Here is a 22748-nt window from a genome sequence, read left to right as displayed (position 1 = left end):
TTCTAACAAAAGCGGACAGGAGTTGAACTATAGAGGATAGAGGGGGGTAGCAGTGATTAGCTGGAAATCGCTCTCATCACACGGGGTGTTAGAATCAATTAGTGGCCGCGTTTATCTAGCATCTTTTTCCTCATCCCTGAACACCGGGAAGCACGCAAGATCCTTCCCATTATTTATAAAAACGGGGAAGGGATCTATTCCCTATAGCACCCTCTGGTAGCTAATAGTTATAGCTCCCCTAGCTGGGTTTTCCCCCGCTTCGGCAAAGGGTCCCCAATGGGCTTTTTAATCCTAGACACCCCTGGCACTCTCCCCCGGAAAACGGATTCAAGCTAGTTCGCTAGAGCGGATTATCTGACTTTAGCCAAAAAAACCAAGGGAATCATATCATGGGAAAACTGGATTTTCCTACACATCCTGTATGGTGCATGATGTATTTAAGTAGCTACGCTAGCGTATAATTAGCCTCAGAACCTGCCTAAATGGGATATAATGTAGTGGAATATTCTAATTGCTAATTTCAGAGCCTATGAATGATTGTGTGTTCTACGGTTAAAACATATTACAGATTCAACACGGATTTTTCATTTGAAACATAAAGAATACCCGAATTTAATACATTTTCTATGACTGATTTTGACAAACTGATTTGAAGAGAAGTCAGAATGTTGTTGATAAATGAACTTACAATTATTTTTGTACATTCTAATGGTGGATTTTTTGTCTTTGGATACGAACCCTGATTTTACAGATACTGTGCAAGTCACTTTGAATAACACTGCGAGTTTTGAATCAATTCAATATTTGATTTCCAACCCAGTCAAAGTAACTAAAATTATACAAATACCAATTTAAATATACTTTGCCATTTTATAATGAACACATTAGGCTTAAATACAGTATAATGTCCATTATAATATTCTGCGTCGGAAAAGCATCTCATAAATACACAACACCACAATTTTAAGCTTATAAAAACTTTATGGCTTTTAGGAAAAACCCTTGGGCAGATGACAAGTTTCTCACACTTAGTTAACTCGTATATCGTAGGGTCTTCTTCCCCATCGGATCTAACAAAAAAAGGACACAGGTCCTTATACCCTAAGCAAAAAAGTAGCAAACCCTGCGGGAAAGCTAACACCAGTCCAACCCGGAAAGAAGGTACAAGTATAGTACGTTACAAAAGACTTATATTTAGAGGTGCCGTTAAAATCGCTAACCGGCGAGGGTGGAGGATGACTTCAAACAGTACATTGAAGTAAATAACTAGAAGTAAACAATCACACGATGTTGATAAAGAACTGAGAATTAAGACACCTTATGTAATAAACGCTGGTTTTTTTAGTTTACAAGGGCTGCATACATTTTGCCAAGTGCCTATAACCACTCAAAACGCATTAAGCCTTAGGTAACAGTGCAGTGATGTTATCACAAGCCGAGAGGCAAAACAACTCGAATAATCATGTCGTCATTTCAATTAAAATCTGAAATCTCGTACTAAATTTGAGTTCTTGTGGTTTCCCCCTCGTCAAAAGCCTCTTCGGCTAGACTCACTTCAACAGATGGGCTTCTCGCACATTCGGGGAGCAAAAAACTTTAAAACGCTTAAAAGACTTAGAGGCGGGCGAGGGGGGATAGAGAGTAAAGAGATGGCATCTTGGACGTCAGAGAATAGAGAAGCAGCGTCCGCTAGTGGCCAGGAAATTAAATCGATGAGGCTTTTCACGCAGTCGTTTCACACAGTCTTACAAGACGCGCATTCATACTGCGCGCGTTGGACGACCAACAAGGAGGGGCTATTGTTCAAAGACACGCCTGGTACCCGCTCAACGCACCAATCAAACGGCGTTAAAAATGATTTGTAACGGTACCAGAGTTTATCCTAAGAATTGAGGCGACTGACGAGGGGGGAGTGTGTTAAGGGGGGGGGGAATTCAGATAAGAGAAATCATATTTTTCTTCTTTTGGCTCTCGAGTTTCCTTCCAAGCATCCTCTCTCTCTTAAAGGACCTCAAATATCCACATCATCTCGACAACGGTCCCATCCTATTCTTCTAAAATACGAAGGACCCATTTTTTTATATAATTGTTAAATTCCATTATTCGATTTTTCAATCGAACCTTATGACGTAAGTTGGGTTTTGGAAAAAATCGATTCTAAAAAAAGGGTTATTTTTGGCTCTGACCGATTCGATTGTACTAATGTAGTTTCGTATAAAACATTTACGTAATCCGCTTGCAACGATGACCCGAAAGGTCACAATCGATTTAGTCATTAAATTTAGCTCAGTTATAGGAACATATCGAATTTGAAAACTGTCGATTGTCGTTAGAATTTACGGAATCTTCAAATTCAAAAGGGTTGTCACAGAAAATCCTTGTAAACTTATAAATATACGATTTAAAACTGAATTTGGTAAATTTTTGGTTAAATAATGATTATTTCTCTACATTTTTATATTACCTTGCTCACCGGTGTGCAGCAGGAACAACATTTCTACAGGGGCAATGGGAAATTACATGTAAATCAAATCGCCTAGATGTTTGCTTTGCCCTGAACAAGGGTGTGCGGCAGGAACAACATTTCTACAGGGGCAATGGGAAATAACATGTAATTCGGATATCCTAGAAGTATGCTTTTCCTACAGGCGCTCGTTGGAAATACATGCTATTGTTTTAAGCCTAGATGTAGGCTCACTCTTACGTAAAAATAATTAAAAATTAAGTACTTGATTAATTACTAATAATAAAAGGGAATAATGCAGCATTAAATGAGGTTTTTTTTTGTTTACAACTCCAAATGAATTTACCATTTCTTAACTTTAACATTGTATCATTTTTAAAACAAATTAGGTGCACCACTAATTACTATAATTAATAAGAGATGATAATTAGGGTTTTGATAATAACCCAAAAAAAAAGATTTCCATAGTACCTCATTAAATATAATGTTAGTTATAATTCAGGAGCTTAATGAGCAGAGACATAAATTCCAGTTCATTATAGTCTCTTGGCACCTTCCAAAGATTGAGATTAAAAACTCCCTGAGGAAATTTGACATTCTAGTACTGATATATAATTTTTATTGAAGCTTAGAACTAAGTAATTAAAAGGAAGTACGCGAATAAATCAATAACAAATAAAATAAAATTCAATTTATCATTTGAAAAAGGCATTAGTTGAATTTAAATATAGAACGTTGTTCAATTGGCGTACATTCAAAGGATGGATACGTTTTCTCACATTCTCTTCCCGCGCTCCTGGCTTTTGGCGGGTAAATATAGGGCAAATATCCCCCTGCCCCGAACCCCATCTCTAGAAAGGCCGCTTTCCCTCAAGCATGAAAGAGTAAAGGAATTTTACGTGGGAGGCAGGCTATATCGCGTTGGCAAACGGCGCGAAGGATAGTGTGGGAGGTAGTTCAAAGGAGCTAGCTATTGTAAATCCCCCCCTTGGGGAACCAGTCCCCTTCCCCCCATAAATGGTCCCCCCTTACTTATTTCACCATCTCTTGGATAGGAAAACGCTCTTGGTCCCTTGACGAGAAACGCTTTGGCATTCTCCAGGCCGCAGCCGTTGAACCCTTCGGAGGCAGACTCGATTGAGGAAGAGCGAACCTAGAAGGACCGGACCAAGACTCCCTTCTTAAGAACAGGAACCACTCGCGTTAAAACAACACCCATCACGGAGCCTGGTAGCCTAAACAACAACCTCCTGAACTGAGAACTCGTACCATCCCGAATTTGAGGAATCATGGAGTCCAATAAGGACAAGAAAATTAGCGCCAAAGATATTGGGACCATGCACTATACCGGTAAGACCGTTTTAACCTTTCCATTAGGGGAACCAATTTGCAGGTTTTACGGTAGATATGCATGGTGTTTGTGTGGAACAGAAATAGGGGATCGGTGGAAAACTTCGAAAGTTATGATGGTGAATGCTGGGAAATATTTCCAATAGCTTTAATTGAAGATACAATATGAACTCTTGGGTAAAAGTATTGCGGAACGACCTAGTTACTAGGCCTAGTTTGGGTTTGGTAGCTGTGGAGTTAGATGGGTCAGTATATAGCTCATTATTAGCTAGGGTAGACTCCAGGCACGTTTTCTTGTCGTTAAGAGTATAGTCATTAGAAACGGAGAAGGGACAACATCCTAGTAGAGTATTTTATAACACTGGCAAAAGAGATTTTGTCACAAATGACGCGAGAGTTCCTAGAGAGCGTAGTAGTATTCTCAATCCCGGCGTCAGCATTCTCTATAAGAGTCCGTTAAAGGTAAGAAGTTACAGTGTTTGTTGTATAGCGTCTCTGTTGTGAACGTAAGTAGTCTATTGAGCGCTAGTTCATAGCTTAAGAAATTATGCGAAAAACGTGAACTAAATTAACATCTAGCGTAAAAGATATTCAATTTTGCATTTCAAGTTCTTGTGAAATATGAACTTAAAGGAAAAGATCCCGGTTCTACACATTTTACCTCAAAAGAACGGCCTTTTTTCAAAAATAAAAGGAAAAATATTAAAAATAAATAAATAATCTGTTATAAAAAAAATTACAAGGATTTAATTAGTCTTAAAACGCTGCCTACTGCCTTGCCATGTTTAGAGGCGTCTGCTATCCAGAACTCCTTACAACTGCGGGATTGGTTGAAGCAATTCCGTGAGAGTTCTGACTAGCAGACACCACAAAACATAGCAAGGTAGTAGACAGCGTTTCTAAGACTAATAAAATGGTAATTACTTTTAAATAACAGGTTATTTATTTTTTTAATACTTTCCCTTAAATTTTTCAATTAACATTTGCATTAAAGATATAGAAGCGCAAACCGTCTAGGACAAGACACGTTTCTCGTACAGTTTCTTAACTTAACAATCAGAGGCTGAGTGACGTGTATTTTCATTTTCCAAAAGAAACCAAATGTTCCTTTACCATTACATATCATACTTTTAAAAATTATCGGAGATATGTCCAAAATGACTATAGTTTCAATATAGAAAAATAAAGGGGGGGGGGTCTTAAGAGTGTCATTGAAGTTCACTCAGCCTTAAGGGGACAAAGCAGCGAGCAAACGTCCTTGGAACAAACACTCATTGTGTATTAAGTGTCAAACGCCATGGGTCTCGCGAAAGAAATGGGGCTTTCAGATTCTGAGAAGATTGAAAACCAAACGGTGGTGCAATATTTGCATTCGGACTAAAAACTCAGTTTCCTGGGCGGATACTTACTCAAACGGCCGACGGCGATACGCGGCTAAACATCGGGAAGCTGGGGCTCGATGAGACGGGAAAGAGAGTGACGCGTAAGGCGGCATGCTAGGCCAAAGCTTGTCAGCGACATCGGGGCCGGGGGAAAGCCATCCAAAAGCGGCTTTTAAAAAGCCATCGACGGGCCTTGTTTGTACAAGGATTAGAACGAACGGATTACGGCATTACGCTTTCCCGCTCCCATTGAGAAATAACACACCCCTTCCCTGCCCCGCTCCTATCCTTTATCCACGGTTGAATACGGGCGACACAAATTGACAAAGAAAAGGTTGCTACTACACACCTTAATAGCTAGGCCGCGCGGCCTCAAGGCCATTTCAAATTAAGTTACCTAGCGATTTCCGTGGTTTTGAAGCTGGCGGTACTTGAAAGAAGGACTAATATGGTTAATTAAATTGATTTCACTTTAAGTTTGGTCCCCTTATCTGCTCCTTTGATGGCAGAGTCCGAGTATTCACTTAAATTTCTTGCCAACTACAAATAAAACTTAGGGACCAATTCAATCGCGGTGTGCGATGTAACTTTCACTGTCGTGGAAATCACGTGATACATGAAATATTGCTGGTTGATTCAAATATTAGTGGAAATTATAAGAGAATAACACGCATGCGCAAAAAACAATTTAGGGATGACCCCCCCCCCCTGACTAAAACGAGGACGGATTTAATAGTAAACTATATTTCAAAAAGTTATATCTATTGATTGAAAACCCTCGATACTAATATTACTACTATTTAATTTGGTCTACCGGTTTCACTATAGCTAATTCCCTTTTTTAGTAAAAGTTTTATTAAATTTTCAATCTCCGTTTTTCAATAAGACTAGATAGATATTACAGTCTTCCTCTGTTATCTATACGACTCCGTAATTAAACTCGCTTCCCGTTTTCAAATAAAACTCCCGGCCGCGTTTCAAAAAGTGCCTCGGGCATCTTCTAAAAACTATATCGGGTATACACTGTCTCATCTACTGACTTTATAACAAAGTTTTTTTGGATTTAGCTGAAGGGCTTATGTCTAGATAGTTCAAACAAATTTGAATCTCCTCGAAGTTGTAGGCCTATAAAACAAAGAGAAAAATTCTTTTCTTTGCTTTTTTTCTGGGTTCATATTGTCAAATATAAAGATTTTCTACATGCACTCAACAGAAGCAAGGCTTAGAGTCAGTTCAGAAGCCACAATAAGCGTCTGAATCGCGGTTATGCGCTAAGCCTTCTTAATTTGACAAATCCGAATCACATCAGACGAAAGCAGACAGACCATCGTGTCTCATTAAATCAGTGGGAGGAGAGCAAAACCGTGTAAACCGAGTCTAACCACCAGTGACCCAACTTCCCGGTCAAGTTGACCTCTTGGCGAACAGTCACTGCATGCAGCGCTTTTAAGACTATAGCTATAGCTATGTTTCTCTAAACAGAAAAAAAAAATTATTTCGGTGAGCCAAGTATCGAATGTACATAGCTTATATAAAATATAGAATTAATTTTGGGTTGTATTTGAGAAAGGAACTTAAATACATACGTATATTTTTGTAGACTTGGAAGCTCAAATAAGAAATTAAAAAAAATTACTCTGAAATTACAAAGCAATATACCCTAAAACTTAAAAAGATGGAAAAAATTACGTCATCATCATCAGTATAAGTTTTTAGAGAAAAGTGATGTTAAATGAAAAGCGGAGACATAAGAAATTTTAGAACCCGTTATTACAGACTTGCAGCGAAGGAACCCAGCGTTGGGCGTCCATTTTTATCACTTATCGGGCCGCCATTTTGAAAGATGACGGCAGTCGAACTCTAAAATAGATCCATCAATAGGATATAGAGAACCAGTGTAGTAAATATTAGTGTAAAAGGTGAAAAGTGAAGAAAAACTAGATTTTGAGATGAGACGCAAATGTCCCAGTAACTTAATAGCTCATTATGGTTAATTACAAAAAAATGTTACATAGATAAACCTTACTAATATTTAGTTACAAATGAATACCAACTTCATTAAATAGAACGTGACATCATACACCAGGTATATATACATAACGAAGTTAGCTTATCAGTGACTATATATGATGTCAGCGCCTAAGCAAAAACCATAAAGCTAGTTTTCGGTTAAACGGAAGTGGCGGCCGGCCATCCTGGAAAAGAGGAAATAACCGCCGTAGGCGATGTATTCTCCGGTTAGGGGAGACACTGAGACAGCTAGGGCTATGAGCGATACGTCTCTTATCAGGCAACTGCAACTGGCTATAGCTATTAACTCGCTTTACCTATCAAGTTACACGGTGTAACTTACACCCTACCAACTTTCGTATATACGAAGATATAACAGCCAGCAGAATGTATTTAGAGATAAAGTATACATAAACGATGGATATTACGATAGTTTGAGTTAGAAAGTTTGTGGAGGAAATTTTTTTTTAGTTTCGTTTCACTTTTTTTTATATAAATATTTTATAGAATGCGGTGGTAAAAAATATTTGGTACTAATAAAAATATTATTTTTATTAGTGTAGTTTTCAAACCAGAAAACATCAGAACCCCATTTGAAATATATAATTCAGATTTCATGCAACTTTTGGAAAACAAATTTCCCTGAGATTTCCAGGTTTTTCCCATATACTTTCCTAAATTTTCCAGGTTGTTCCCGTATATGGAGTATCCTATGGAGCAAATATTAACGAAGGAGGGGGGGGGCAAATATGACTATAACATATACTCAAAAGACATCCCCGTATCTCTAATATAACCAGAGTTATGAGCCTCCAAAGTTTAGTGTAATGTTAATCCTAGGGAGAGGGGTATGTTTACGAACATTTTGCTTAATTACTCGGCCCCTGTTTGACGCAAATTTCCCTGATTTCTCTAAATTTTACTAAAAATTCTAAATTTCCCTGAATTTTCCCTGAGGGTTTTGTCAACTATTTATTTCCCTGATTTTTCCAGGTTTTCCAGGTTTGTATGAACCCTGTAATTTCTCATATAGGCCTAGGTATACTTCTCCATTTCAAACTGCTTCATGTCGAATTTCACACGTCGTATATATTTGAAACCCGACGCGTTAGGAAGACTACCACTATAATTGGACATAAAAGATTTGTAAAGAGAGTAAGCCCGAACTAATCAGGTCGGTTTTAAACTGAGTGAAAAATGGGCTGGACGGTCATCGTAATAGTTAAGCCGTAGAAGAATAGAGGCTGAAAAAAGGGGGTGAGTAGATCTAACTGAATCTCGTGTTCCCGCAAAATGGCGGGGGATTGAGGACATTGAAAGATGAGAGGAGTCAATGCTTAAACATAGATATAGGAAATAAGTTACTATAAATGTCTTTGGAGTGAAGCATAGTCGCTGTGACTCAAGGAGATTTGTCTATATTTAGGGTTCGGATGTATTTCCGGTATCTATGAGCGCGACCACCACCTCGTTACACTCTCGATTTGAGGGGAACAAAATTAATTAAATGGGGCTCCAAGTAATAAGAGAAGGACCCTACTCCATCAAAAAATGCCCTATGACAGTGCAAGGGGGAGAATTTGAACGCGTCCTGTACGGGTCTTTTATGAAACGTTACTGTCGCCCTGCACCGAGATTGGGTCCGCTAACTGTTCAACTCCTCCGCTAATCTAGAAAGAGGACTTTAATCCTCTTTGACACTTCTTCAAATCAGTTTTTTTGAAAACGTAGAGCGAGTTATTAATAATAGAAACGTCAGTTTACAGTATTTTTAAAGGTTTGTCTGATCTTTGTGGCATTCGTCCTTTCAGAAGATTTCATTATAATGATAAGAGTTTCCAAACCATTCCTGAACTACCGCAATCAAAAGCAAATAGTATTAATTGAAAGTTTGTCAGTAAGGAGAGCGCATGCGCTATAGCTAGGCATCTCTACGGCGCACGCCTGCAGTGTACGATCTATAATTGCAATTACGAATCAATTCGGTTCGCTTCTAACTACACTTAATAGCATTGTTAGAATGAATAGTAGAGAAATAATAACAATGGTACACGGGCGAAGAATAGTGGTAAAGCCAAGGCCCAAATCGACAAGCTGTCCAAGATGTCAGAATAGGAGACGCGGGAAACGTGACCCTGTACGGTTTTAGGGCCCCACCAGACTCAATACATCCTCTACCCCGAAAACCCTTACCCAATATTCCCCTCAACATAACACACAATAACCAAGAATAAGTAGAAATCAGTTTGCAAGCGAGGGAGGGACGGGACTATAGGTTGGATCTACCATCCACCAATGCAACAAAAAAAGCAGTCCCAAATTTCTTTTATAAAGGACATGGCACGGTGAAGACTCATTAATACAGTATTCACAAGCATCTTCCTAAATGAGCAGAGGCTAAAAAAAAACGTCGGATTTGTCGCTCGTGGGGTTGTATAAGTTTATCAAATAAAAAAACTATTCCTGGGCTGAATAGATACGTGCAACTTTAGTGAATAAATTTTCGAAACTTATTCTTTATATTCCTAAACTAAGTTAAATTTCAAATTCTAAGGTATAGATTTTATTTTATTGGTTATAGCATTGGATACCACTGGGTGACAGGCTCGTTATTAAAGGGCAAAGTTCAATTTAAAAATAACTTGTCAAGCGTTATTTTAATAAAAATATTTCCCCAAATATTAATTTTAAGAACAACACATTGAACTAAGAAGTAGGGCGCCACTCAAAACTGCCAAAAAGTCAAGGAAAAATATTAGGGTATAGCTGCTGGCGGTGTCGCGGATTTTAGCGTCATAGCTTGGGTGTTTGACGAGCCGAAACGAAAAGCTTACAACCCGGGCGATATCCCTCCTATTTCTTATCGCGCTGGGGCAGAGCAGTTCAGAGGGTAACGGGCCAGAGGGGCGGGTGCGTCAAAGCTGGCACACGCCAGAAATCAAGATGGCGTATCATTTTTTATGACTCCAGTCATTTTTTGGGACGCCTCTCTCTTTTTCTATTACTACTAATCCCGGAAATAAGTTAATATTGAAGTTATCAAACTCGAGTTACCAAGATGAGTACTTTATAGTTGTTCCGAGCGTCAAATGGAAGGCTGACTTTGGGGTTACTCCACTTCTATTAATTCTAATACTAAACAGCTTAAGTGGGATTAAGATAGCGAAAGTTAATCCCGTATTAAACTTCACAAGTACCGTTTCCATATTTTTTTTTTGTTCCTTTTCAGACCTTTTTCCTTTGGCGAAGGAAGGTCAAGTAACCAGGGAATTTCTGCAAGGAGTTGTGGACATTCTCTTAGACTACATCGACAAATCAAACGATCGTTCCAGTAAAATTCTCGATTTCCATCAACCGAATCAACTAAGAGAAGTTCTTGATCTCGACATTCCTAACCAAGCACTTAATCTAGATCAAATCCTGGTTGATTGCAAAGATGCTCTCAAGTACCAAGTCAAAACAGGTAAGTCTTCCAAGTTTAGAATTAATTACTTGCCGTTCATGGATTTCTATCTCCAAACGAAAATAAAACAAACTTCTAAAAGTCTTATTTACAATATAAACCAAAAGTTTCACTTGGACTTCAATAATTCTACAAAACAATATAAAGTTGAAACTGCAATAAGAAACCAACTGCAAATTATCTGTCGACAGTGAAATAAAACTTTTTTGGTTCCATTATCGGGTAGGGAAGCCAACTCTAGTCTCGATTGAAATTTGGGACGGTAGTAACCACGCCGAGCATCGCCGAAAAGAGAACTAGTCATCCCGGGAGAGGGGTGGATAAAGTATCGGGCGTAGAGAGAAGGAAGATGCTGGGAGAACCATCCATTGGGATGGAGAGATAGAGAGAGAGGTTCAAGAGAGCCTCCCGATTTAATAACGGGGTTGGCTGGCGCTGACACTGGCAAGAAAAGTGCCGTTATTTATGGCTCCCAATTACTAGCAATTTTACGCTAGAACCTTCTCTCTCTATGACTTCTGTATATATCCACCAAAAAAGCGAGACATTACCGGCTCAAATTTTGCCTTATAAAAAAGTCTACAAAATAATGGAATATCACAATTTTTTAAGGCATACCGTTATGGCCTATGGATGCGAGAAGAGGTTATATACAGTGTGTTTCTGATAAGTCTGCCATAAATTAAATTTGGACGATTTTGAGTCGGAAATTTAACTTCTATGACATATTGCCGTTCGGGCCACTGTTTCTGAGTTATGATTTTAGTGTTTTATAGATGACCCCCTAATTAAATTAGAAGAAATCATAGTCTATATCAGTTTCTTAATTAAATTTAAGGGGTCATCATTAAAATACTCAAATTTTAATTGGAAATCAGTGGCCTTTAAGGCAAAATGTCACAGAAGTTACATTTTCCACTGAAAATAACCCAAATTTAATTTATGGCAGACTTATCGGAAACACCCCGTAGAGACGCGGATCTTCTTCGGTTACTAATAAGAGGGTTTATATATATGATTAGTTTCATTGAGGGTGCTTGTCGGAGGCAGTTGATATACGCTTGATGGATGGAGTTTGAGAGCGGGTCTCCTCTGGAGATGATAAGAGGGTTTGGGGGACATTCGAAGGATGCTTGAATGAAATTGATACAGCAATGTGCAGGGTTTCAGTGATATTTTAGGTGTGACTTCTCTCTTTTTGCCGAAATTAATATATGAAGATTAGGCTTAACTAATAGAAAACATTCTGAGATGCAATAACGCTGTACCAGCATCGAGAATAATACAGGGGGAGTAAAAGATATTTCGTTAATTCGAAAATTCATCTAATGGATTAAGCGAAAGGAGTCCATGATAAGGTACTCGGAGTAATTACGAAACTATGGCTTCTATATACTCCTCTCATTCTAAAAAACCGCTGAAGTAAAAGATTTACAACCCTTCCAGCGCAAATAGCGAGATATAATTTGAAAACAGTTCGTGGAAAATTTATAACTCAAAATTATGGCACAAAATTGAGGTCGCGCTGTATGTTGAGATTAACGCGGCATCAAACCGCTATAAATTAACGGAGAAACAGCGCTTTTAAATCTATATAGCGTTGACATTTTAACAAACTCTGGAAAGTCAAGTTTTGGGCGGGGCCTATTTGTGTCGCAATGCGGGTCAGCTATATTCGATACTATAACCAAACATAAATGTTTCCTTATTTCAAACACCTTATAGTTGAAAATAAATTACATCACAACCCCTATGATTACAGCGAATTTATCTATGCCTATACCTTTTCATCCAAGAGATATAATTTGGCATCGAAAATGGAATCAATTCTCCGCGAAGCTCGGAGCTCGGAGCTCCAAAACGGAGAGGAGTGCATGGTACACGGTAGGACCCAATCGATAAATAGGGGGACCTATTTCCTCATAGGAATGAAAAAAAGTATGAAATTCCTATCGGAACAGCATTTTCGATTTTTGCCGAAGCGCGAAAAGGATTGATGGTTCTTTCTTATACCGGAAGAAAAAGACAACCATCCCCCAAAAGAAAAAAATTGTGGAAAAAAAGTTATTTTCAGCCCACACTTCTAAAGAAGTCTTTGCAGTAGCGAAAGTACATTACCTAAAGTGAAGTACTACAAGAGGACACTCGGTAGTGTCATCTAATCTTACGATAGAATACCAACTCGGGACAGGTGAATCGTTGGTAACCTTAACTGGCATTAATTGCAATTTCGAGGACAATCATCGCCCATGTTGCAGAATTGTTAAAGTTTTACTTCGAGATATGAAGGTCTGAAAGTTCAGGGTTCAGCTCTTGTGGGTATAGAGGAACCTAGAAAGCGGGGTCCTTTCGGAGGGGCGGTGGAGTAGCGAACGTCGTCGTAGTGTCAATATCAGCTGGCCACACAGCCCAGCCTTTTTGCCATCTATCCATATCTCACCCGACACTCCTACTCCGTAACTTTTGATACCAGTAACCAAGAGAGAGAATAGGATGAGGGGGTTTGAGAGATCTGGGCTAAAAATGGCACGTTGAAAATCAATGCCCTCCATACGGAGCCGTCGGAGCTTGACTCTTGAAAGGGGATAGGAAGTATGCCGTATAAAATTGCCCGGACTTCAATGGACGAAGGGGGGACGGTTCTAACTTTTACACACAGACTTGTGTCGAATTTACGAATTAGCCAGGTTACTCGTTGAGGTGGAAATAAGGTTTAATACGTGAACCACTTTTATAATTGATTGAAAGATACTGTTCGGAATTGCATTCGCTATGGCTGCTTGTGAATTGACGGCGACCGGGGCATGGTTTGGGTTAATTAAAAGCTACCAGGCTAAATTACAAATGTGATTAAATCAGAGCGGGCTAATTGGAGAAGTTTCTTGATTTACTGAATAGAAGGAAACTCAAGAGTACAAAGGGAGGGTTTTAATTAACGATGTAGTATCCGGATTCTAGTGACCTCTGACCTTTAATATATGGCAGACTTATTGGAAACACCCTGTATATTTCGGTGACTAACATTAGCCGAAAACCGTTTTTCCGAGTTTCCCGTTAAAGCATTCCTGAGTAATTCCTTTCGTCAGTAAAAGGGGAGTTTGCAATGTACGCTTCACATCACGGCTCGGTTAGTCCGCCAAGGGATAAAGTATAGAGAAAAGAATTTTAGGTAACAGCTTGTGTTCTCTGATTTTATCGGGGAAACAGCCGTCGCGTTTCTCACTGGCCGCCCGACTTTATCCCTTCCTGGAAGGAAACATTTGGCTTACGGGGAAGTGATTTTTAATTACATTTCTGTGTAGCTGAAGTAACTTCGGTTGAAGACACGATACACTCAATCGATAAACTTGTATAGAAAAACTCTGAGATTATTTGCAATTGCACTTGGTGCGTAGGTAGTTGATTATTTTAATTGTTCAATAGGTCACCCGCATTACTTTAACCAATTGTCATGTGGTCTCGACATTGTTTCCATGGCCGGAGAATGGTTAACGGCTACTGCTAATACAAACATGTACGTGGTACAAGAGCTTATTTCGGACAAGTTCAAATACTTAATTCGGGTTAATTTAAATCTTAATTAACGGTTTAGGTTCACTTACGAAATCGCGCCTGTCTTTATTCTAATGGAGAACGTAGTAATGAAGAAAATGAGGGATATCATTGGCTTCAAGAACGGAGACAGTATTCTCGCGCCTGGAGGATCCATATCCAACCTGTACGCGGCGTTGGCTGCCAGACATAAAATGTTTCCCAACTACAAAGATCACGGTCTCAAGGCTCTTCCTCAATTGGTCATGTTCACGTCTGAACACGTAAATTAAACACGAAATACCACATACTCAAATTAGGACCCATTCTAAAACACCTTTCTTTAAATTAAAAAAAAAAAAAACAGTGCCACTACTCCATTAAGGGTGCCGGCGCTGCCATGGGTTTAGGGACGGACTACGTCGTAGAGGTTCCTTGTGACGAAGGGTACGTTATATTGCGCAATAGACATAAACACTTTGTCTAAGATGTAGTTAAGAATTTTTGGGGGCTTTCACTTTATGTTCTTCAGGGGTCGTATGCTAACCACGGAATTGGAACGATTAGTAGCTGAACACAAGAACAAGGGGAACAAACCATTCTTCGTTAATTGCACCAGTGGAACGACGGTTTGCGGGGCCTTCGACCCCATTCATCCAATTGCGGATATTTGCCAGAAATACGGCATGTGGTTACACGTCGATGTAAGATCAAAATTAATTACAACGCAACAAGTTACGGATGTAGTTACACCGAATTTTGCGTTTTAGGCCGCGTGGGGTGGTGGATTGCTACTATCTAGAAAGTACAAATCACGAATGGCGGGAATTGAAAGGGCCGACTCGGTCACGTGGAACCCTCATAAGTTGATGACAACGTTGCTTCAATGTTCGACTATTCACTTCAAAGAAGATGTAAGATGTTTCTAAATCACATTATTAATATCGAAGTGTTAACAATAATTTATCGCGAAACAGGGGATTCTAATTAGTTGCAACCAAATGTGCGCCGACTATCTGTTCCAGCAAGACAAACACTACGACGTGTCTTACGATACCGGTGACAAAGTCATTCAATGCGGAAGACACAATGATATCTTCAAGTTATGGCTTATGTGGAGGTCCAAGGTAAATTTTGATTGCGCCACGAAATGACAGTATAAAATACGATTGGTTAATTCTAATTACTTTCAGGGCGACATTGGATACGAGAAGCATATCGACCATTTAATGGAAATGACAGAGTTAGCGTCCAACTCATTTAATTGGAATTTGAATTAATTATAATTAATAATTGAATTAATTTTTCAGGTACATGGTGAAAAGGATCAAGGAAACGCCAGATAAATTTTATTTGATCATGGAGGTATCAAATGATCTACTTAAATATTTTAAACGATATAATGACTAAATTTTAATTTAATTATTATTACAGCCTGAATGCACCAATGTTTGCTTTTGGTATATCCCCATCAGTCTTCGTAAAATGCCCCACTCCAAGGAAAGGGAACAAAAGTTGGGAAAAGTATGTTTCATATTCTTTCAGAACCGTTTACGAGTGCGAATACAATTTATAACTCTACGCAATTAGATCACTGCTCTACTCAAAGCCAGAATGATGGATGCAGGAACCTTAATGATAAGTTACCAGCCATTGGGAGAGCTACCTAATTTCTTCCGTAACATCATCTCCAATCCCGGTGTTCGGGAATCGGATGTCGACTTTCTATTGGACGAATTAGACCGGCTAGGTCATGACCTTTAGACAAGCGTAGAAAAGGAAAGCAACTCTATAATAATTCCAAAACCAACACCAACAAAGGAAAAAAAAAGAAACAAACCAACAAGTGGCTCTCCGAATAGTGTTAAAACTATTTCAATATTTATAAAATACGTCTAATTATTTCTTGAGTTGAGTGAGAGTGGCGTATATAGAACGATTCTATTCAGTTCAATTCAAAAATGTCACCAACTAAAAAAGAATTATCGCATTCCTTAGATATCACATAAAAGTTTAAAGTTAAGTTATTGATTGCCATCACGTAACCGTGTTCAAAAAAAAAAAAATCTTTACCGTGGCGTATTAATGTGCAACTAATGGAGCAAAAAAAAATTATATATGTAAATAAATGTCACGTTATTTAGCAACTGTTTAAAAAAACACCAAACAAAAACATCTATGTTAGCAAAATAAAGGAGAGTGAATATAAAAGAGTGAAGAAATGTATAGTAAATAAAATATATCGAAAAAAAGGTCAGATCCAGCAGCAAAATCCAAATGTCTTCCAAAAATAATTTGACAGTGGATCTCGAAATAGGCAGAAATTATATTACGAATAAGATTAAAGAGTGTGAAAATATTAATATAAAGAGGTAAAACAAAATAAAAAAGGGTTAGATTGTTATATAATTATCGATAGTATCGTTTAATTATCATTTGCGCCCATAAAGTAATTGTATATAGACGTAAGAAAATAATTATAATTTAAAATTAAACTATAAAAGTTGTTGTCTGTTTAATAGGTATATAACTTTATTTTTTTGACAAGACTACGAAAATATTTCGAAAAAAAGGTGCCAAAAATAAAATAAAATGCGTTGACTAATGAAGGTTAAAGAAAAAGTTAATTAAGAGAAGGTTGTTGTGGGTTAACAGTTTAGAAAGAAAATTGAAAAAAACCAAAAAAAAAAAGAAAGAAAAAAAATTGTTTAAATATTACGCTTAATATATGGTGTATTGTTATTTATGCCTGAGGTTACTACGGTGCTTCATTGAATACAGCAATATCTGCTAATTGTTAATCAGGCGTTTATGTTAATTAGTTTAATTAATTTCACGGTTCTGCACACGCAAATTAACCTAAACGTGATAATTTAGGGGTTTAAGATAAACATTCCCAACATATTAACCGATTTCTATAATTGTTATCTAAGCTGGTAAAACATGTAACTGTGATAACCATTATAAAAATGAAATACAGGGATAATGTAACGGAGAATAATGAAAAAGGTATTGATGTAATAACTAAGAATAACAACCGAAAAAAATGCCGAAGAAAAAACTGTTTTGTTTAATTGATGTAAAGTGCGTTTATTAATTAAGTTGCATGGTTGAATTTTAGTGTATAATTTAAAAAAGAATAAGAAAACATTATTGGTATTGACATGCAATAATTCAATAAAGATGTCGTGAAATAATAAATATCGTTTCATTGTGTTTAATGCAGGGGTATGCGGGTACCCGAAAATCTCGGGTAACCGTCTTCGGGTCGGTACCCGAAACATATTTTTTAGGACCTGACGTCACCTGTGACCTGAACGGGTACCCGAGTCCCAATTTTAAGCCTTTACCATGGATAAAGAATGCGCGTGAGGAAATTTGTTTTCACTCTACAGGATAGGCAACTCCCTATCTCGAGCGACAGCTTATTCTGTATATACTCTGTAACAACATCGGTTGTCAGCACGCGCAATGCTAGGTCTCTATGTAACCTAGCTTTGTGCCTGCTGACAAGAGACGAGCCTCGAGCTAAAACAACTCGCGGATATTTTAAATCCTGAAGATCCTGAAGTTTTTTGTCTCTTGACAGCACGTACAAAGCTACGTTACATAGAGACCTAGCTTTGCGCGTGCTGACAACCGATGTTGTTACAGAGTATATACAGAATAAGCTGTCGTTCGAGATAGGGAGTTGCCGATCCTATAGCGTGAAAACAAATTTCCTCACGCGCATTCTTTATCCATGCCTTTACCAATACCCAAGCCGAGTCTGACAAAATCCCCACGTCATGAACTGGATCCGTGTTTCTATTACCCGAGACCCAAAATTCTGGACCCGCACAGCCCTGGAAAGTCATAATAATATCCCAAAGTGGATAATGTAGAGATTGGAATGAAGTGGACACTTTCTGTTGCCAATTAGTAGGTATTAGGCTAATAAAACTCAAAGACCATCTAGTATTTTTTTAATTGCAAGTATGAATACACATGAAGAATATGGACTATACACATTTAAGATAATGTTATTACATAACAAACGGAAAAAAAAATGTTGAAAAAAGCTTTCAGTTGAAATTCAACTCTCTCTGCCATAGAAGTCAGTATCATCAGGCTCTGCGTGATAATCTCAAACTCGTTTTGCAAATGTCTGAAAAACGTCACCATTACAAATGATCGATTTTTGCATTTAAAAATAAGGTTTACTTCTTCAAAAGTATCGTTATCTTTATTTGCAAAAAACGCCTGAAATTTGCAATAAACTTTAATGGCAGCTTGAGCAACTTCAGGAACATTATAGAATTGACACTATACAACAAACTGCTAATTAAAATCCAGTCACTTAAAATAGTACTCGTCAGGTTTGTAGATTACCTTCCTGACAATGTTAACTGATTTATAGGAAATCAGTAAAGATTTCTCAGTTAGTGGTTTCAAATCAATTTCATTAAAAATTTTCACAGCACCAATGAAATCAGGATTGGGGTTTTTTGAGGACAATTTCATGGCTAGTTCAACGTACTGTCTTATCAAGAAGCCAGCTGGCTTGTTGAAGCGCTTGAATACGAGTTTTTATTTTAAAAGCCGGTTTTGACTCTTCTTTTTGAATTTTTAGAGCCCTTGCTTTCCTAAAATTCATATTTCAAACACCTAGCTCAAAAATTAGGAACTCAAAACGACCCCAAATTTTTTTTTTTTCATATCAGGCAAATTTCTGAATTCGGGTAAGTAAAGGCCGGCCCATTGTGATTTGAAAACACGTCGCTGAATGACTTAGGGGCCTCGAGTGAGTCTTCAAATCCCGATTCTGATGGTTGACAATGGTATATTTGAGTTGCCGCGAAGTAATCATCATCATTTGGAGGTGTTTCATTTATTTTATTAATATTATCAACTTCCATTTCAACAGATCCGTCATTTTCCGGCGAAATATTTGAATCGGTATCCCAATTTGACACGTCCGCGTCCATTTCGAAGAAAATTAAAATGACAAACTAGCAGAAGCGTAAGCAGCCGACGCTTTTTAGAGCTCATTTCTCAAGAAATTATTTGATTGGCTGTACAATTTTTAACATTACTGAACATAACCCGAAAAGTACCCGAATAAAAATTAATAATAATATAATTTATCTCTACGAAAAACCTACTATTATACTTGAATACTATTGTATATTGACAATTAACAATTTAAAGCAAAATTTAAGTGTTTAAAACAACTTAAAAGTGCAAATTTGCAGAAAAATATTTTCTGAATCCGTGGCGGAATAAAGTTCATCTCAGTCTTTGTTTTCTACCACTTCTTTTCCTTTATAGGCTTGACGCGAAACATATTCCTACACTTTAGAGTTGTTCCTGCTGAAAGTAGCGACTGATACGAAAGCCCCATAGACTACGTGAAATGACGTGTACTTCCTTAAGCTATAGCGTTGCGTTGGAAGTCTAGGAACTCGTAGGAAATCACGGAATGGGTTTTTGGCAATGTTTATGCTATAGTTTTTAGGCGTTATATATTTTATTGGTATGATAAGAAACTAAGCCCTGCGCTTTCCGAATCAAGTACAAACATTGTATAATTTTATAGTCGTCAGTACCGTTTAAATACGTTGATACCGGCAAAAGCCGAGGCTTAACTGATCAGGCTGGGCGTGCTTGTTTGGCACCTTAAAACTATAGTACTTTTTACAGCATTAATTATGTGGTCTACGTCTACGATATTCATCCTGGAGCTGAGTTTTCTCAGCATATTTCTCCTCTCATCCCGTATATTAGCCGTCGAACTCACGTTTGAGCTTCCAGACAATGCAAAACAATGTTTCCACGAAGATATAAGAGAAGGAACGAAAGCTACGTTAGAGTTTCAAGTAACGAATATTGTCTACAAAGTAAAGTCCTATTTCTAACAAATAATATTGGTTAGGTGGTAACGGGCGGTCATTATGACGTGGATTGCAGTTTAGAATCTCCAAGTGGTCAAGAATTATATAAGGGCATTAAGAAACAATTTGACAGTCATTCTTGGACTACATCTCAAGCGGGAACTTACACCGTCTGCTTCAGCAATGAATTTTCTACATTCAGCCATAAATTAGTGTATTTTGATTTACAAGTAGGGGATGAAAAACCATTACCAGGACTGAGCGAACATTTAACAGCGATGACTAAGGTAAAAACTAACTTGTATATTTTGGCAGTATTCGATACTTAATCTACGTCTATTATTTTTTTAGATGGAAACAGCGGCTGTTAATGTCCATGAAAACTTAAACACTATAATAGATTACCAAACACACCATAGATTACGAGAAGCTCAAGGTCGTAAAAGAGCCGAGGATTTAAATTCGAGAGTTCTCTATTGGTCTATCGGAGAGACCGTTATGGTTTTGATTATCACAGTGGGACAGGTCATGGTTCTTAAAAACTTTTTCAGTGAAAAGAAACCATCGGGAACTTAGGAGAGGAGAAATGTGATAATTTATAGAACTTAAAGATTCATAAACTTTATCTATTGGATTGCACCGTTTATGAGCTGAAACAAAAACAAAAATAATATACATGATTTAAAATCTGGCAGTTTAAAAAAGTGCACGGGATGACAATAAGAAGTGGCTCATTTGATTTTCAGTTTGTTTGGAAAAAAATAAAATAATTGTTCTCGATACTTTGTAATTAGCGGTCTTATTCCTGATCAGCGCCATCTACCCATAGCGGTGACTTTGAGAACTACTGTAAGCGGCAAGCCAATCAGATGTCGCTAAAATCTGGTGACGTCATTTTTGGTAAGACCCCCCCTCGAGAGTGCCAGTCAGTGACGTCACCAGATTTTAGCGACATCTGATTGGCTTGCCGCTTACAGTAGTTCTCAAAGTCGCCGCTATGGGTAGGTGGCGCTGATCAGGAATAAGGCTAATTGGGCCAACTTTCTTACTTTGTCTGTATAAATTGCTTCTTTCAATATTTCAAATTTTCAATTAGACTTAAATAAATGTTAATTTGTATATTTGTTTTTATTTGTCAATAAAAATATACCTTCCATTCTAGAAGGAAAATTGGGGCGAGAATGTGTTACCCTATGAATACTTGATTAGCTTTATTAAGTGGTGGCGCCAGTCTCCAGGCAGGGTTAGGTGACAAGGCCTACCTTTGATTTCACTTTAGGGTGCATAAACCCACAAAATCCGTTAGGGGGCGCCAGTGAGCAGTATAAGGAGAATCAAAGGGGTAAAACATGGACGAACCAATACTGAAGGACCGATGGCAGCCCATAGAGCCCCATACTACGCGACTAAACAACCAATGTTAAGCTTACTTCCCCCTTTTCAGCCCCAAATGGACGGCGGTTATGAAAAATACTGAGTCAAACCCCAGAAAAAAGCTAGCGCCACTAGACAAAATAAGACGTTAGCTGCTTCACTCTTTAGAGCGTTGATTCCCCCATATGCCCCCCACTATCCGGTTTGCTACTATCTGCCGCTAGAAGGCGAATTAACACGTATTTTTCAACTTTCTCCCTCTGCCATCCGTCCTTCAGTATTGCTTTGTCCATGGGTAAAATAACTATGGAGCCAGACTTCATTTGATCTGTTAAGAATACTGGCCCTAAACAAACTTCTCTGATTTTCCCCCCCTTTGTTGGCCTGATTGCGCATGTGCGGAACTCTGATACCGAGTTACAGCTCGGTACCGGTTATGAAATCCGGGGGGGGGGGTTGAACGGAGAATTCGGTAAAGTGAATATCTCAGAGGGGGGTGAGCCCTCTAAAACGAGGGTCTTTATTTGATCGCCAATGTTCTTAAACCAGTGATTTATTGCCTATCGCTTATGCAGAGCTCGCATTACCACCCCACAATTATTATCTGCGCCAACAACTTTTTATTTAAAGGAGTTATAGAAGTACTCAGTCACAACCTTGGTTTACGTTGGCAATATTCCACTGCTAAGCGCGACTAATTTGAAAATTTTATAACCATGGTCATATCATAACGCATGTATGATCGTAGTTAGAAACCCTTATTTGTTAGTAACTAAAGTTACCGTACGTGTGGGTACCTATATCTGAAACTGCTGGACAGACAGTAAATGGTCCTCGAGGTCCATACTCCAAAAAACCACCTTCCGCCACCAAGCACCATATTCCACGAATAGCAACGACAAAAACCTATCGTGTCGAGTGTTTGTGGTGCGACACTTCTCCGAGGAGGCTTAAAAATAAGCGGAGGAAGTACGAATGAGGTATGACGTGGATAGGAACGTAAAAATCGCGGGTCAACGTCTAGAAAATTCTATGTATAGCGCCTCTGAATCAGCGGACTCGTAAGTTTCCCCTTTCTTCCTCCTTGGGAGGAGGCTATCCGCGCGGTGCTTCGTTTTTGGAAGAGCCGAATAAGTGAGGAGACGAGAATCTTCTACGGTTCGCGAACGACGGAAAAATAAAATTCTCGAGAGTTTCGACTTTAAGTTGGCTGAAAGCCCAGAAAAACCTTTTTTAAAGTGGGTCAGGAATGGGCAAATTGTTTCGTACACTGCCTGACAATTTAAGCTCGAAGAAGGACA

The 22748-nt window shown here is 38.3% G+C and overlaps 2 protein-coding genes and 1 long non-coding RNA gene across 4 annotated transcripts; 2 read left to right on the top strand and 1 right to left on the bottom strand.

Moving 5' to 3' along the window:
- Window positions 1–3508: 3508 nt before the first annotated feature.
- On the top strand, window positions 3509–17370 carry Gad1 (glutamate decarboxylase). Its single transcript, XM_089847243.1, has 12 exons — window positions 3509–3814; window positions 10436–10669; window positions 14093–14183; window positions 14262–14484; window positions 14568–14647; window positions 14733–14904; window positions 14971–15114; window positions 15178–15327; window positions 15394–15443; window positions 15511–15565; window positions 15635–15724; window positions 15791–17370. The coding sequence occupies exons 1-12, from the start codon at window positions 3754–3756 to the stop codon at window positions 15962–15964; spliced, it is 1524 nt and encodes a 507-aa protein (XP_089703369.1). The 5' UTR covers window positions 3509–3753; the 3' UTR covers window positions 15965–17370.
- Window positions 17371–18150: 780 nt separating this feature from the next.
- Window positions 18151–19417, bottom strand: LOC149650655 (uncharacterized). 2 transcript variants are annotated; one of them, XR_016370924.1, is made up of 3 exons: window positions 18572–19417; window positions 18404–18505; window positions 18151–18347 (listed from the first exon to the last, which is right to left on the bottom strand). It is a non-coding gene; the product is annotated as an uncharacterized LOC149650655 (long non-coding RNA). The 2 variants fall into 2 exon arrangements; XR_016370923.1 differs by having other exon boundaries at window positions 18572–19397.
- Window positions 19418–19609: 192 nt separating this feature from the next.
- On the top strand, window positions 19610–21243 carry p24-1 (transmembrane emp24 domain-containing protein). Its single transcript, XM_089847255.1, has 4 exons — window positions 19610–19789; window positions 19883–20058; window positions 20115–20360; window positions 20425–21243. The coding sequence occupies exons 2-4, from the start codon at window positions 19891–19893 to the stop codon at window positions 20647–20649; spliced, it is 639 nt and encodes a 212-aa protein (XP_089703381.1). The 5' UTR covers window positions 19610–19789; window positions 19883–19890; the 3' UTR covers window positions 20650–21243.
- Window positions 21244–22748: the final 1505 nt, after the last annotated feature.

The sequence above is a fragment of the Phalangium opilio genome, unplaced genomic scaffold (genome assembly GCF_054372755.1).
Source record: "Phalangium opilio isolate 3A_F unplaced genomic scaffold, DU_Popi_V2 ptg000082l_1, whole genome shotgun sequence".
NCBI lineage: Eukaryota > Metazoa > Arthropoda > Arachnida > Opiliones > Phalangiidae > Phalangium > Phalangium opilio.
The sequence above is the reverse complement of the archived record's forward strand: the minus strand, read 5'-3'. Positions and strand labels throughout refer to the sequence as shown.

Coding starts and splice junctions, on each gene's coding strand:
- Gad1 (XM_089847243.1), top strand. CDS start 3,754: ATGGAGTCCAATAAGGACAAGAAAATTAGCGCCAAAGATATTGGGACC. Junction 15,115..15,177: donor CTATTCACTTCAAAGAAGAT/GTAAGATGTTTC, acceptor ATCGCGAAACAG/GGGATTCTAATTAGTTGCAA. Junction 15,566..15,634: donor AATTTTATTTGATCATGGAG/GTATCAAATGAT, acceptor TTATTATTACAG/CCTGAATGCACCAATGTTTG.
- p24-1 (XM_089847255.1), top strand. CDS start 19,891: ATGTGGTCTACGTCTACGATATTCATCCTGGAGCTGAGTTTTCTCAGC. Junction 20,059..20,114: donor AAGCTACGTTAGAGTTTCAA/GTAACGAATATT, acceptor AATATTGGTTAG/GTGGTAACGGGCGGTCATTA. Junction 20,361..20,424: donor ATTTAACAGCGATGACTAAG/GTAAAAACTAAC, acceptor TTATTTTTTTAG/ATGGAAACAGCGGCTGTTAA.